Here is a 16,106-nt window from a genome sequence, read left to right as displayed (position 1 = left end):
TGGTGCTGTTGCGCGCGCAGAGGTGTGTGTGTGTGTGTGTGTGTGTGTGTGGGGGGTGCTGTTGCTCCAGTAGAGGAGTGTGTGTGTGTGTGCGTGTGTGTGTGTGTGTGTGTGGGGTGCTGTTGCTCCAGTAGAGGTCGCTGCTCTCACTGTTTTGTGTTTTCATCCTAGCAGCACTTTTAGAGGAAGAAAGCGGCCGGACGGCTCACACACGCCGAGACCAACTCAAACCTCCAAAAACCACTTGAATTTATATTTTAGGTAAAGGATGAACACATGACAAGACGCATTTCACAATACTACGTTTCAAAATCGTTAGATACTAACGACTGCCACTGTTTTTAACGCGTTACTGGTCTGATTTTAGTAGTAGCTGTTAGCTTTAGCATCTCTGGGTTTGGTTCAGCGCGGGGTCAGCTAACGCTAACTAGTCGTTTAATGCTCAACATTAACATATGTATCGTCTGAAATGCGACACGGAAAGACAAGTGCTGCTGGCTTAAGCGTTAAAAATACTTGGGTGTGATTTTTATTAGGTGTGGTCTAGCATATAGCTGCGAGACCTCTGACAGGAGTGTGTGATTAGCTGATTAGTCAGTCATGGCGCTGGCTGATGGTGGTGCTGCAGTCAGTGTTTATGCTCCTTTAGCTCAGTGTCACGTTACTCTGTACCTGTATATATTTACATCTACATAACTAACGTGTTTGCTTGTCATTTCCGCATCGTTATTATCCCGAATATGTCCTGAACGCTCACTACCGAGGTTAGGTGAACTTATGGAGGAAAAGGGAAACGTGTCTTAATAGACAATAGTAGGACAGTCGGTCAGCTGAGCGCTGCTGGATTGCTGTCAGTGTGGTTTCATCTTGTTGCTATGAATTCTCAATATTTGGTTTGTTTCGACTGTTTATGGGTTAATGTGTCATTTTAAGCTTTGAATCATTTTTCTTCTTTCCAGAGCAAAAATGACGACTGCACCATATAACTATTCCTATATTTTCAAATATATCATTATTGGTAAGTGAGTAGTCTGTTTTCTACTGCGTGTGCGTTGCCTTATAGAACATACAATATGTTATATAAACGTTTCATAATATTTAATGCTTTCTTGGACATTTTGTTGTCTTTTTCATGTGTATGAACCATTTGGTGTCTTTATAGGTGACATGGGGGTTGGAAAGTCATGTTTACTCCACCAGTTCACAGAAAAGAAATGTAAGTGCTGAGAGTGGTATGAATTACGCTAAAACAAGGCAAAAGTGCATTTTGAGATACAGGCTAACACCACCTGCTAGTTTTATCACAATACTGGAATTAATCATTTTGATACAATAACTTGCAAAACATCAATATTCGATCCAATATCATTTTGATACCACAGGGAAAATTACCACAACATTAAGGGCATAAAATTTGAACAGTATCTAAGTTCATCTACTTGACCGTAATCATAACAAATACGTATTTTTTCTTATGAACTATTGTCTTGAGATTCCTCAGGCCCAATAGCTATTATTTAATAGTAATGATAATATATTATTCATTTATATGTATTATTATTTCCAAAACAGAAATATATTACTATTGTAATACAACTACACTAAAATAAATATTTAGAACGTGGTACTAACTAGGAACGTGCTGCAAACCCCCTACATCCAACTTCAACTGGGATGCACCTCGCTCTCCATCCTGCCTGCTTGCAGTCGCTGAGGAGTCCTTCATACTTGGAGAGCTTCCTTTCAAAAGCTTCTTCCAAGCGATCTTCCCAAGGGACGGTCACATGCAAACTCACATGCAGAGATGAAGTTCACAGCATTGACTGTGAATCGAGCCACTATACTACATTACACAACACTACCATATACAGTATATGTTATCCTTTTTATGTTGATTATTGGTTACAAACCTTTTGTCGTTATTTAAAATGAAAAGTCCTTTTATTTCGTCTAACATACGTTTTTTTTATTCACTCTTTTTAGTTATGGCCGACTGTCCTCATACAATTGGCGTTGAGTTTGGCACACGGATTATTGAAGTGAGTGGGCAGAAGGTGAAGCTTCAGATTTGGGACACTGCTGGACAGGAGAGATTCCGCGCCGTCACACGCAGCTACTACAGAGGAGCCGCAGGGGCCCTCATGGTGTATGACATCACCAGGTAGACCAGTATTCTGCTCTGATTGCATTGACATTACCTGTTTGATGTTACCTTTTGATTTGCGCTTATTATCATATTATTTTTTAAAAGTCACAACAAGGAACAAATGCGATTCGTGTTGTTTGCAGGCGAAGCACATACAACCACCTCAGCAGCTGGTTGACTGATGCCAGGAATCTCACCAACCCCAATACTGTAAGTTCCTTATTAGCTTCAGCAACAGTTCAAACTTGGTAAATGATGCCTTTACATTTCCATTTGAGTGAATGGAGTTGGAGCTCCATACATATTTTAACTGCAGATGTGGTTTGCACAAAGACCAAACTTGAGCCTGTGTAAGACAATCTGAATCTTTCCTCAGGTGATCATTCTAATTGGTAACAAAGCAGACCTAGAAGCCCAGCGTGATGTCACATATGAAGAGGCCAAGCAGTTTGCTGAAGAAAACGGTAAGGTGGTTGGTTAAGAAGAAAACACAAGTTAGAATATTCAAGGTCTTTTATTTGGGCAAGTGGTTTTTGTTAAAGGAATAGTTAACCAAAAAATGAAAATTTGCTAAAAACAACCAAGATGTAGGTGAGTTTGTTTCTTCATCTGAACAGATTTGGGGAAATTTAGCATTACATCACTTGCTCACCAGTGGATCCTCTGCAGTGAATGGGTGCCGTCAGAAGGAGAGTTCAAACAGCTGATAAAACATCACAATAATCCACACGACTCCATTTTATCAGTTAACACATTGTGAAGCGAAAAACTGCATGTTTGTAAGAAACAAATCCATCATTAAGGCTTTTTAAAATGTCAGTTCTGGCCAAAATACCAGTCCATAACCATCTCCTGTTGTACTCACAGCAAAATCCACAAACATACTGGTTTAGAACTGTTTTGGACTGTTTTCGCTTGTAAACAGTGATTGATCTGTGCATATTTCTCTACTGATTAAGACGAGACGACTTCTATTGGAGAAAGCAATGTTATAAATAGAGGACTTGTAGCAGGAAGCAATGGTTTAAAGTTAAGATGCCTTAATGATGGGTTATGTTTATTATAAACACTCATCGCTTTGCTTCACAAAACGTTCATTGATAAACTGGAGTCATTACATGTGGATTATGGTGATGTTTTTTATCAGCTGTTTAAACGCTCATTCTGGCGGCACCCATTCACTGCAAAGCAAGTTGGCAAGCAAGTGAAGTAATACAAAATTTCTCCAAATTTGTTCCGATGAAGAAACAAACATCTAGGGCGAGTAATTTTAAACAAATTTTCATTTTTGGGTGAACAGTTCCTTTAAACTGAACTGCTTTTAGATCAAAATGATGAAGCGGTTCACTGTACATTGTAGGACACTCCACGCTCACTTTCACATCTCCAATTTTTTTTTAAACAGGTTTGTTATTCCTCGAGGCAAGCGCAAAAACGTAAGTGGCCTTTAGACCATCTGCCGGCACAGCATACACTCTTCGTCTGTAGAATGTATTTCACATTTCAGTCCTCTATAACATCTCTGCAAATGTCCCTCCAACAGAGGCGAGAATGTGGAGGATGCATTCCTTGAAGCCGCAAAGAAGATCTACCAGAACATTCAGGACGGCAGCCTGGACCTGAATGCGGCCGAGTCAGGGGTCCAGCATAAGCCCACCGCTCCCCAGGGTGGCCGGCTCAGCAGTGACGCACAGCCCCAGAAGGAGGGCTGCAGCTGTTAATGACCATGAAGACTTCACTCTCTCTATATTTCTCTATTCTTTCTTCTCCCACATCCCACCTTTGCCTCCCTCTGTATCTAAAAGCCTCTCCCCTTCCGGTATGATTGCTCATGGAGTCTGGGGCCAGATGGCTCTGGAGGTGTAATGAAATTAATTCCCTCCTTACTGCTCTCTTCTTCCCTTCCTCCTCTTCTCCTGTCTTCCCTCAGTTGTTTTGCTTATTTCTCTTATGCACCCATCCCAGTGCTCCCAGGAAGCACTCGAGGGAGGACGGCTCCTCCGCTGAACACTAAACCTGAAGAGAGAAGATTATTGTCGATAAACTGAAGAAATGCTGGGTTTATCCTTTACAGACGTGATGTGCATAACCATAAACTAAACATCTCATGTACAGGAGCTGTCTGAATACTAGAGTAATGTAAATGAAACCGAAATATTGGCAGACGTTATTCGTGTTGACATGATGAAGTGATCAGCAGGATATGCATCAATATTGTAACATTTTGTTAAACATTCTAAAACTGAAATATTGCATTCTGTTTGAAATTAGTTTTTGCAGTTTCACATCCAATCACCAAATATTTATCCCTGTTTGTACCTATTCAGGAAATAATATACATGTACTATACAGGATTAGTATTGTTTTGAGAAGAATCTCAATGGAAGGTCCATTGTAAAAAAAAAAAATCAGTCGATTCAGACAGTTGTTTTAATTTAGTAACTGTTATAGTAATATATTGAAAAGGACGGGACACATTTTAGGTCCTGAAGAATGTTTTCCGCACTTTGCAGTTTTGATTCGGTTTTCCGAGGGCCAGGAGCTTGTTTTGTGTTACTGAGGTCTAAAGTCTTTCATACTATGAGGTTTCAGATCCCCTTCGGTCTGTTTGTGAGCATCTGTAAAAATTTCAACATCACAGTAGCTTAAGAAAAACAGACCGACAGGAGAATCATGTACCGAATGTTCAGGCCCAGCAAACCCTCATCATATCAAGATGTTCATACTGTTTTTACATCGATAATTTCAGTTGCCTTATATGCTTTTGTTCCCTCTGATGTGCTGCCCGGTTTTTTTCAAAACCCTCGTATAGCTTTTATCGAAAGAATTCCAGCAATTCACTTGTAATAGAGATTTTGCCTTTTCAAAAGCATTCCATTAAATTGATTTCCAAACACTGATCATGTTTTTGCACAGAGCTGAGTTTCTTAAAGGTTGCTTAAGCATGATGCATGATACAACTTGTTTTTTTACAGACATCATGGTTTCCCCTAATGGAGTTGTTAATATCTTAAAAGTTATGAATATGTAACAAATAGGCATGAGAAACATCATTGTGGGGAAACTCGGCCCAGATCTGATTAGCACAGCAATTTGAAAAAAGAACTTCAAACGGGCTGATGCGGCAACCAGCATCATGCAACATTTGCAATGAACATAAAAAGGCAAAAACAAGCACTCCAAAAGTGATTTTCTATTAAATTTGTGTATTGTAGATTTTAGACGTGTTGTTTTGTAAGCTGAAAATCCATTTTTAATTTGCGCCTACCGTCTTGCTTTTTTCACATCTTAATGACATCTGCAAAAATGAATCTTCTGCTCAGTTATGTCTTCTGTAAGTGACTTTTGTTTGTAATTATGTTAATAAAGACAATACTGTAGACTGTTTTTGTCCACATACACGATTGGTCGCACTGTATATGAGCAATAATGAGACGAGAAACTGGACAAGCATATATTGCACACTTAATTTAAGTTGTTTTTGATTTGAGACAAACTATATAAAGAGAAGTGCTGTAATAAATACTCTGCATATATTGGCTTTGAATACAAGGTCATTTTTGACAACAGTCATGTAAAAATGAACAATAATTCCAGAGCACGGCCTGTTTTTCTTTTTTTGCAATGACATGAGTGCATCAACGACATCACATGATGAAACCTTCCTCCATCTGTTTCACCTGTAAACACTCACGAGACATTGTCTATTTTAACATGAGCAAACGTTAAGAAGGCACATATCAGTTTGTGTTAAAAATAATTTCATAAAGCTACAAGAACAAATCAAGAGGTAGAGAATAAACTTTCACCATCTTATTTTTACCTCAAGTTTCAGTTTTCTTATTTGTGTATGGAAAGCGCTGATGCCAGCCTAGTTATCTGGCATAAAGAAGGTTGAAACACATCCAGCCTCTGCTCTAACTGAAGCAGGAAGTCACTGAGATGGTCTCGTGGATCTGGCTCAATGCTCTCTCTGTGCTTTTCTGGTTGATGCGGGTTTAATCAAACTGCTCCTCTGATAAGATCTGTACTCCTCTGTAACCACCTGCTTTCATAATCTGACAAATAATGGAAATGAGTTCCTTCTTTACATATGCTGCTTGGATACTTTTCTGATATTTCCTCATGTCAGTGAGGCTCAGTGGAGTATTGTTTCTGTTTTGGCAGAGCTTCCTAGTCACTCAAATAATAGGAGTCTTTGGAAGAGTTGCTGAGGAGCTGGTCCAGTTTGTCAACATGTCTGCGCAGACCCTGAATGCTGCCTTCAGTCTGCAGTCTGCGCTGACTCAGAGCTTCCTGCTGGGAGAACATGCGTCTGCGCAGTTGAACCTGGATAGCATGGACAGACACTCAGATTTCAAATCTTAGACAAAATATAATTCAATGTCTCAAAGTTCGTTAGCTTATCAAACGATCAAGATTTGGCTGTACCTTCAAGTGGTCCTCCTGCTGCCTCAGTCTCTCCCTCAGTGCTTCGCCTCGCCACTGTTCATCCTGTTTGTAGCAAAAGATCAACATTAGGACTGTTGACTGCATCTCAACTCCTGATGCATTAACGATATATGGTTTGCAAAAGTGCCAGGTTTGAAAATATATAAGCAGAAATAAGATATGAGCTGAAGAAATCTTCAAAACAAAGTCATATGAGCTACTTTTTGGTAATTTTTTATCTTTTTTCAGTGCTGTAAAATTAAGTAAATGTTACTTTAGAGCAGTGGTTGCCAACTTTTTTTTGACTCAAAGGCCACTGCAGTCCACAACAATGTTCAAAAGCCTAATTTTGTTTTCAAAACGTACTATAATCTATATATGAAAATAATTATTTAATTTCAATTATAATTATTCTACGGTTATTCTACAGTCATTAACAATATCCTGGATAATGAATTAGGATAAGGATTTAAAAATATATTTTTACGCGACTGCTACCTGATAAAATATTTTAAAGCTTGCCATAACTAGTAAAATGTGTATTCATTATAAAAAACAATGCCCATTGCATTTGAAGATTTTATGAATTTACCTGACTTTTCCAGGTCTAGAAATCACACTTTCAAAATGATGCTACTTCATACAGTATATCAAGGTTTTCCAAAAGAGTGGAAACCCTGGTTCTGCGAAGAAACATTAAATGAAAGCTGATTGTTCACCCAAAAATGAAAGTATGTTGGTAACCACAACAGTTTCAGTTCCATCTGGTTTCCATTGTATTTTTTGTCCATTCAACTGAAGTCAGTGACAACCGAAATGGTTTGGTTACCATCATTCTTCAAAATATCCCCAAAGTTTAGGTGAGTAATTTATGACAGAATTGTTGGGCTCTATCCCTTTAAGAAAGGTGAATTTAAATCATAAATATTTAGATTGTAGGATAAGGATTTAAAAATATATTTTTACGCGACTGCTACCTGATGAAATATTTTAAAGCTTGCCATAACTAGTAAAATGTGTATTCATTATAAAAAACAATGCCCATTGCATTTGAAGATTTTATGAATTTACCTGACTTTTCCAGGTCTAGAAATCACACTTTCAAAATGATGCTACTTCATACAGTATATCGAGGTTTTCCAAAAGAGTGGAAACCCTGGTTCTGCGAAGAAACATTAAATGAAAGCTGATTGTTCACCCAAAAATGAAAGTATGTTGGTAACCACAACAGTTTCAGTTCCATCTGGTTTCCATTGTATTTTTTGTCCATACAACTGAAGTCAGTGACAACCGAAATGGTTTGGTTACCATCATTCTTCAAAATATCCCCAAAGTTTAGGTGAGTAATTTATGACAGAATTGTTGGGCTCTATCCCTTTAAGAAAGGTGAATTTAAATCATAAATATTTAGATTTAGTGGTTTAGGTTAGTAGTTTTAACCTATTTTAGTGCTCGATTTGATTTATTTGAAATAATTTTCATAGTTGTCATCAAGACGGCCCCGGTCCCCTACATGAGAACCACTGCTTTACAGTAATCTGTGTATTTTTACACCCATACCTCCCATACTAAAACACTTGTTTAGGAGGTGCATATGGAAAGGCTCACCTTAGTGTTGTATGCTGGGTTCCCCACGGATAGTGTAACACCGGTATGGTTCTCTTTCTGGCTGTCTGTGTCTGAGGAGGCACTAGAGGGCGGCTCCAGCTCCTTCAGCCCACTGTCAAGCTCCACTTTCCCCTGTGACCTCACAGAGCGCACACTGTCCTTGATCTCACACAGCCGAGTGTTGCCCTCCTCTTGGCACTGCAACTGAGAGAGGCACATGACAGCCATTCATCTTCCTCATATTTACAGATTAGCACATGTGCTTCAAAAATGAGCCCAAACAAGTAGAACAAATATGTTTATCTGCAACAGATCTATTACAGCAAACAGATGTGGAGTTACAGTGCTATTTCCTGTTTGTACCTTGTCTCTGAGGCAGAGCAGCTCTTGGGAAATGGTTCTGAGCTGTTCCTGCAGCGTTCTGGCTTGTTTATGGTTTTCTTGAGCACCTTTTTCCACAGTCAGCAGGTCCCTTTGGAGCCGTACACGCTCCTGAAACAAGCTCAAGTTAGTCTGACGGCTATAAACCATAGCAAAGCACACAGCCGGAGTGTGACTTTGTAAAATAAAGGAATGTTGAAATAATAAAGTCAGCACAATATACCCAATCGTGACAGTATCATACTTACAGTCTAATTCTATTGGATTACTGCTTTATGAAATATGGCAGTCTCATTTCTTCAAATATTTTACAACCACTTGTTATAGTTGGCCAAGCAAGCCAATGCTGATAATCTTACAATTGCCAAATATCAGATAAATAACCTTTACAGTGTTGATATTATTAATTACATTTATATATCTAAAATAAAGCTGAAATAAAATAAAATATAAACTTTAGATGAAAAAATTAAACTTAAAAAAACTTGAAAAAATTAGAAATGTTGCATTGTCAACTAACTGAAATAAAATACGTTTACGTTGAAGTACTAAAATCAAATTAAAATTGAAATGAAACAATTAAAATAAGTTAAAACTGAAAAATTTATTAAGCTAGATAGAAATAACTAAAATGAAATATAATTAAATATAAGTTTTATAATTAAAACTAATACAAATGACAAAAGAACATAAAAAATTACTAAAATATTTACATTGAAGTAGTAAAATTACATAATTAAAAACTAAATAGAAATATAAAGAATTATTAAAATGATAAAAAAGAACATAAAATTATCACATAAAATTACTAAAACTTAAATTGAAAAGAAAACCAAAAATATAAAAATACACTAATTCAAAATATTAATAAATACTATAGCAGTATACAAATAATACTAAAGTAACACTGAAATAAACAGCATGAAGATATATCAGAAGATATTTTGAAGAATGATTTTGTGCATATAATGAAAGTACATGGGGTTTAAAACAACTTAAAAAAAAAGAAAAAGAAAAAAAAACCCTGAAGAAATTCTTTAAAATACTTTCCTTTATGTAGCACAGAAGAAATAAGTCATACAGGGTTGGAACAACATTTAATTTTGTGTGAACTATCCATTTAATACTGTTAATGCCCTTAATGCTGTAGCACTTATGCAACAGCTCTATGGTCCATTAAATTGGCAGTGTAGTAATTATGGATCAGTGTGCCAATCACCTTTTCCACTCCCTGCAGTTTTTGCCTGTTTGTGTGGCTGTGGTTGCTTTGGGCCTCCTGACGTCCCTGCTGCAGGTGATGGGTCTCCTCAACAGCATGCTGGAGTCTTGAGTCCCGCTCACACACCTCCTGCTCTAAACACATACTAACACTTCAGAACAACAAAGGCAAGCCGATCTGCATTTATCAGGCTAAATGTAAGGGAACACGTGGCAATGTTGCTCATGCAGCTCACCTAGTTTATCCACCTGCTCTTGTAGTGCAGTGCACTGTTTGCGCTCCCTCTGCAGGTCCATTTCTGCAGCTGCGACCTGCTCCATCTGGTCCAGCCTGAGGGGCAGAGCGCTCTCTACTGCCTGCAGCTGGGACTGCAACTTCTTCTGCCTCAGCCTGTGCTGCAGCTCCAGATCAGTGCTCTGCTGCTGCTGCATCCTCACCAGCTAAACACAGGACACAAATATGATGACCTCATTACCCTAAGACCCCCAGAAAATGACTTGAATTCAGGTAGCCCACATCATTCCTCGGACATAATGCTTTGACAAACTCAAAGTCTGCCACAGTGTCCCCAGTTCTTCAAAAACAGATCAAATGGGGACGTTACTGAGAGGGAAGAGAGTTACCCAAAAAAATGCAGCAAAATTCATTTTTTAGCTGCACTCCCTCAAAAGACCAACTACTGCTTTGGTCAATATAATCATAGACTATCACTGTACATATATTACAGTATTTTTCTTCATAATGGTAAAAAGTAGCAAAAAAGGCCTGCACACTACCAGTATTAAAAAAAGCAACCCTGAGATTAAAGCCACAGCTTTACTGTATGTAAATTATTGTATGTAAACACTATCATTCCAATAAAGTATTTTAAGATTGAAAATTGAGATTTTAAAAGAAAACCATAAAGGACTTTTAATAAAGGGTGAATAAATGATGACTTTTGGACTATGCCTTTAAGATCATTCATCATCCAGTTTCAAAGGATAAAGGATATGAAAAAATGTCTGTCAGATGACAGTGTGTCACTTCACCTTTTCATGTTCTTCAAGCTGTGTCTGTTTCATAACTACTTCTGCCTTGAGCTCCTGCAGCTGTTGACCCAGTCTGTCCAGCTTCTGTTGTCTCCTCCTGATCTTCTCCTCTTTCTCCTGCAGTTCGGCCTTTTGCTCCTTCTGTTGCTTCACAAGCTCTTCCCGCTGCCTTCTTGCAGCCTTCACCTCCTGACCACAAACAAAAAACACTTTTCATGCTACTGGACAGTAACCTCCAGTAGATCAGCAGCGTCTTGCTGTAAACTCACCTCTCTGATCTCATCTAACTGAGTTTGGGATTCCACCAGCTGTTTCTTCAATCTGCTCAACTCCTCTGTGGGTAAAAACAAGCATCTCAGTGTGTTGATCAAAATAAACACATAAGAGCTGATGTTAAAGTGAGACCGTTGAGCAGATACCCTCATGCTGCTGCTGCAAGGCTGCCATGTCTCTGCTGATCTCCTGATGCAGGTCGTGTGCGTTTTTCTGGTCCTGTTGTAGTTTGTCCAGCTCAGTCTGTAGTCTTAGCAGCTCTGTTTCTGCTGCCCTCGCCCTCGTCTCTGTTGCTTCCAAACACCTGCAACCACAGCAATACATTAATCCTATCAAGTCTAGATCATTTTAGAAGATTTAATCAGCAAATTTTTTTCACTGAAGTATGGCTGGACTGAAGTAGTGCTAGCATTAGCCTCAAAGAGTCAGAGGTTAAACCCTCATTCACTATTCCCTACATCAGTCCAATAATATAGTGCACTTGAAGGACTGAATGAAAACATGTGAGCAAATTCGGACACTTGGTGTGCCAGAAAGGCTGCCTCTTTTGTGTAGTTTGTGGTTGCAAGCACCAGTAGTAATGTAACAATCCCGAAATCTGTCATAGAAAGTAACTTGTATAAACCTTAATTAAACAATTTAATAATTAAGACCCAGGAACTAATTTTGCATGGCCCTAAAAGTGTATTATGGGTAGTCTCTATCCATTTAGTGTACATTGGACATACACTCAATGGCTACTTTGGTTACGGACACCACTACAATATGGTTGTCCCCTCAAAAAGTGCACTATATAAGAGTATTTCAACATGATGTCTAGTCTAGATTAACCAGATTTCCATCTGTATTTTTATGCATATTTACAGTATGAAAAAGAAATCACTTTTCTCAGAAGTGTCAATTTTGTTCTCTTGATGATTTATTGCCAAATTTTTGCTCATCCAGGATGTTTCTCTCCCCTAGGCCGAGACAAAATAATAATAATAATATGTGGGAAGGCATAGATGGAAGAGTTTTTGGTAAATTAAACTTTCATTTATTTTTTTAACTTGTATGAAAACAAAGCTATTGTTAATTATTCCGGCCAATAACTGATCACTTAGACAAGAAGGACCTGTAAATGACTGCTCAATGCAAAAATCAACCAACCACAATAAGATTTTATTTTTTTCAAGTCATATAGGAGCAGATGAACCACCAACAACAAAGTGGCAGCTCTATCAAATATTGACGCGGCAGTCTCGAAAGTCTCAAATGATTGTACAGACAATGCCAAAAAAACGTGAGAAAATCTTTTACATTTTCCATACGTTACCTCTGAGCGTGTGTCCGTCTGGCCTCCAGGTTTCTGCACTGTTCTTGCAGGGTGCTCCTCTCTTGGACTGCTGTGTCTGTTTGCTGCTGCAGGTCGAGGCTTTTCTGTTGGAGGGTGTGCAGCTCTGCTCTCTCTTTCTCCAGCAGGTTCATCTGACTCTCAGCCTCCCCACGCTGCTCCTGCAGCTCCTGCTGCACACGCTGCAGTTCCACACGCACCTGAGCAGCGGACACTCCAATGTTAACTTCACAACTTACTCCAGTCTCACATTAATCATCAGCACAGACAGTACAGGTAGAAGTTAAATGCTTAGGACTGACCTGCAGTAGAGTTTCCTGGCTCTTCTCTAGCTGGTCCAGTTTCTGGTTATGCTGAAGCTTCACACCCTCTAATTCCCCAATCTCCAACTGGACCATTTCCAACACATGCTTCAGCTCTAAATAAAAATTCCACACATCTGAACATTAATTAGGTGAACCACAATATTTCCCAAACTAATACTATTTGCAGATTTTTCCACTCGGCCAGCTTTCAAAAATAAGTTTGAAAAAGTTTGTTCAAAAAAGTCATTTCTGCACCACAAGCAGCATCTGTTTTGCAATCTTTTCTGCAGTAATCTTTTTACTTTTGCTTTACATTTTCACTGGACCCACCACAAAAGATACATTTTTATATTTTCAAAGGGATACATTTTTATATTTACAATGCATTTTTATATTTGCTAGAAATATTTGTAGATTTCTTTACAAAAATAAAATTAATTAAAAAAAACGATGAAAATTACAGAATATTCAGGTAAAATGTAACTACAAATTTTAAACTTAACTATAAATTTATTTTGTTGGTGGTAAACGACAGCCTATGATGCAAAAAATTACTTTGTTTGTAAGTTCTAACACATCTTACTGGTACAAACTGCAACATTTTTTTTTAGTTTTGACATAACCTCATTTCTATTATCCAGCAGATAACTAGGTTTCTTTATTTTAGTAAATCTAATTACATTGTCACTAATGTAGAATATACCACAGAAAACCAGACCAAAAAGAGCAACTAATGAATGTACACGATCAATAGATAATGGCAACAAACGACTGGCCCTCAGGGTAAAGTGACTGTTCCGGCAACTGGCCAGAAACCATCTCACGCCGGTCCCTGCTAACTGTTAAGCACAGTAATGGAAGTGAAACAGTAAAGAGGTTTCCAAAACAGCCCTTCTCTCTTTACACCTTTCATCTGCCACTCACACAATTGGTTGAGCCAGATGTTGACATGCCACTCTATTATAACAGACCTGCTTTATGTTTTTTGATGGCTGAATGGAGGTTCTGCAGGGTTTCCTCCTCCTTCTGCTGCTCTTTCTTATACTGTGCCAGTCTGGTTCTCCTCTCAGACAGCTGAGAGTCCAGCTCTCCCTTCTGCACAGCCAGAGACTGCACATCCACATGGAGCTCCTACACATATCCAGACCGTTCATAAGTATTCATCAAAAGTTCTTCCTAGATATTTAAACACTGCACTAATATTTTGTGCATGTGGAAACCTGAATGCGCTGGTGTAAGAGTTGGGCATCCTCCTCTCCCTGTCTGAGCACATCCAACAGGCCCTGCCTGTGTTTCTCCACACTAACTCTCATCACTTCCTCTTCCTTTGTCCACTGCTCCATCTTCCTGTCCAGCAAAGACAGCTCCTCCTGCTGCAACACCACCTATACCCCACACAAGATGCCCATAAAGTCTTTTTAGCAACACACTACCGTTCAAAAGTTTGGGGTCTCTTTTTTTGTAATGCTTACAATGGCTGCATTTATTTGATCACACATAAAACAGCAATATTGTGAAATATTACTGCTATTTAATATAAATAAATAACTGTTTTCTATTTAAGTATATTTTAAAATGTAATTTATTCCTGTGATGTTAAAGCTGAATTATCAGCATCATTACTCCAGTCTTCAGTGTCACATGATCCTTCAGAAATCATTCTCATATGCTGATTTGGGGCTTAATAAACATTTATTATTATTATTAAAGTTGTAAACAGTTGTGCTGCTTAATATTTTTGTGGAAACCGTGTTTAAAAAAAGTAAAAAAAACAACATTAATTTTAACCAAAGTAATTTGTTGCATTATAAATGTATTTACAATCTATTTAATCTTAATTGTTACCTGAGTGTTGACTTCATCCAGTTCTGTATTGCGTTGTGTCAGACAGTCTTCTGTCTCTCTGCAGCTCTGCAAGAGCTTCACCTCCAGGCTCTGGGTCTTTCTGAGCTCTTTCTCAGCAGTTTCCAGTCTATACAGAAGAGACAGACAGTTCAGTGGAGAGAAATTTCCTGCATTCAGTGATTTACTGTAATGATAGTTGTCACACCTGACAGTTGCTCTCTCCAGCTTTCTGTTGAGTTCTTGAAACTTTTCATCTTGACATGCGAGGACCTCCTCTACTTCATGTAGAGTGTGTTCTTGGCTCTGTTTTCTTTTCTGCAGCTCCTCAACCTCCTCTTGAAGATTCCTGCAGCAGCCTCAATTTTGGCTAATAGCTCCAGCTCAAACAAAACTCGATACACTCTCACAGAACAGCCTAAAATGCTGCTGTCATGCTTTATTTCAAAGTTGATTTCACCAAAAAGTGTGTACACTGTGGTGCTTTCAACACTGCTCTACCTTTTATCCTCAACAATGGCAGACGGAAAAATTGTTTGGTAAACATTTTCGAAACTGTCATTATTTTTGCAATTCTGTTGGATGCTGTATAAATTACACACAGCAGCTTTAAGGATTCAGACTGAGAAATGTGTTGCAGTTGTGTTTACCTGAGCTGTTGTTTGGTTTGCACCAGCTGTGTGGCACTGTCTTGAGCTCTCTGTTCCATCTCCACCAGCTCTCGTTCTGTCTCTTCCACTCGCCTCCTGGCCTCATTGTAGCGCTTCACGCTCTCTTTAGTCTGCAAACACACATGCATCACATCATTAGCATCTTCTTATAAGGTGATGTATATATTTAGGAAGACCAGTGTTGGGAAAGCTAACAGTAGTCAAGCTACTCTTTTAAGCTAATATAAATGTACACAAAATAATTAAACGAGGACAAAACAAATAAAAGCCTTAATTTAAATAATTTATATACTAATTCAAAAAACACTGTGATAAACAGCAATATTTAGCACGCAGGAAGTGATGACTGAATTATTATATACAGGTACATCTCAAAAAATTTGAATATCATGAAAAAGGTAGATATTTCTTGCCACTCATTTCAGAAAGTGAAACCCATATATTATATAGATTCATTACACAGAGTGAAATATTTCAAGCCTTTATTTCTTGAAATTTTGATGATTATGGCTTACAGATAATGAAAACCCAAAATTCAGTGTCTCAGAAAATTAGAATATTGTGAAAAAGTTCAATATCGGAGAGTCATGGTGTCACACCCTAATCAGCTAATTACCTCAAAATACCTGCAAAGGTTTCCTGAGCCTTTAAATGGTCTCTCAGTCTGGGTCAGTAGGCTACACAATCATGGGGAAGACTGCTGACTTGACAGATGTCCAGAAGACAGTCATTGACATGCTTCACAAGGAGGGTAAGCCACAAAAGTTCATTGCTAAAGAAGTTGTTTTTTCACAGAGTGCTGTATCCAAGCATATTCATAGAAAGTTGAGTGGATGGAAAAATGTGTGGTAGGAAAAGGTGCACCA

General features: G+C 38.3%; 2 protein-coding genes across 4 annotated transcripts in view; one reads left to right on the top strand and one right to left on the bottom strand.

Annotated features, from left to right (window-relative positions):
* The window catches only part of LOC107587668 (ras-related protein Rab-14-like), a 6,797-nt gene extending 2,243 nt beyond the window's left edge, over window positions 1–4,554 (top strand). Inside the window, exons 2-9 of one of the 3 annotated variants that reach the window (XM_016275530.1) lie at window positions 172–261; window positions 960–1,018; window positions 1,163–1,216; window positions 1,984–2,161; window positions 2,290–2,356; window positions 2,523–2,610; window positions 3,552–3,582; window positions 3,690–4,554. In XM_016275530.1, coding sequence (XP_016131016.1) covers window positions 172–261; window positions 960–1,018; window positions 1,163–1,216; window positions 1,984–2,161; window positions 2,290–2,356; window positions 2,523–2,610; window positions 3,552–3,582; window positions 3,690–3,867 — 745 coding nt within the window. In that variant the 3' untranslated portion in view covers window positions 3,868–4,554. Of the gene's footprint in view, window positions 1–99; window positions 262–764; window positions 851–959; window positions 1,019–1,162; window positions 1,217–1,983; window positions 2,162–2,289; window positions 2,357–2,522; window positions 2,611–3,551; window positions 3,583–3,689 lie in introns of those variants that run through there. The other 2 variants (XM_016275531.1, XM_016275532.1) reach the window with 2 other exon arrangements.
* Window positions 4,555–5,478: 924 nt separating this feature from the next.
* LOC107587713 (centriolin-like) overlaps window positions 5,479–16,106 on the bottom strand; it is a 36,173-nt gene continuing 25,545 nt past the window's right edge. The window contains exons 34-49 of the mRNA XM_016275595.1: window positions 15,220–15,350; window positions 14,778–14,918; window positions 14,573–14,699; window positions 13,948–14,112; window positions 13,699–13,858; window positions 12,725–12,840; window positions 12,405–12,622; window positions 11,236–11,393; window positions 11,086–11,150; window positions 10,817–11,005; window positions 10,021–10,225; window positions 9,786–9,919; window positions 8,549–8,677; window positions 8,186–8,389; window positions 6,578–6,640; window positions 5,479–6,475 (exon numbers count right to left, since the gene is read on the bottom strand). Of these exons, the coding sequence (XP_016131081.1) occupies window positions 6,320–6,475; window positions 6,578–6,640; window positions 8,186–8,389; window positions 8,549–8,677; window positions 9,786–9,919; window positions 10,021–10,225; window positions 10,817–11,005; window positions 11,086–11,150; window positions 11,236–11,393; window positions 12,405–12,622; window positions 12,725–12,840; window positions 13,699–13,858; window positions 13,948–14,112; window positions 14,573–14,699; window positions 14,778–14,918; window positions 15,220–15,350 (2,361 nt within the window). The 3' untranslated portion in view covers window positions 5,479–6,319. The remainder of the gene's footprint in view (window positions 6,476–6,577; window positions 6,641–8,185; window positions 8,390–8,548; window positions 8,678–9,785; window positions 9,920–10,020; window positions 10,226–10,816; window positions 11,006–11,085; window positions 11,151–11,235; window positions 11,394–12,404; window positions 12,623–12,724; window positions 12,841–13,698; window positions 13,859–13,947; window positions 14,113–14,572; window positions 14,700–14,777; window positions 14,919–15,219; window positions 15,351–16,106) is intronic.

This window comes from Sinocyclocheilus grahami, unplaced genomic scaffold (assembly GCF_001515645.1).
Source record: "Sinocyclocheilus grahami isolate Dianchi unplaced genomic scaffold, SAMN03320097.WGS_v1.1 scaffold95.1, whole genome shotgun sequence".
NCBI classification, from domain to species: domain Eukaryota; kingdom Metazoa; phylum Chordata; class Actinopteri; order Cypriniformes; family Cyprinidae; genus Sinocyclocheilus; species Sinocyclocheilus grahami.
Note: the sequence above shows the minus strand (reverse complement) of the source record. Positions and strands in the feature narration are given on the sequence as shown.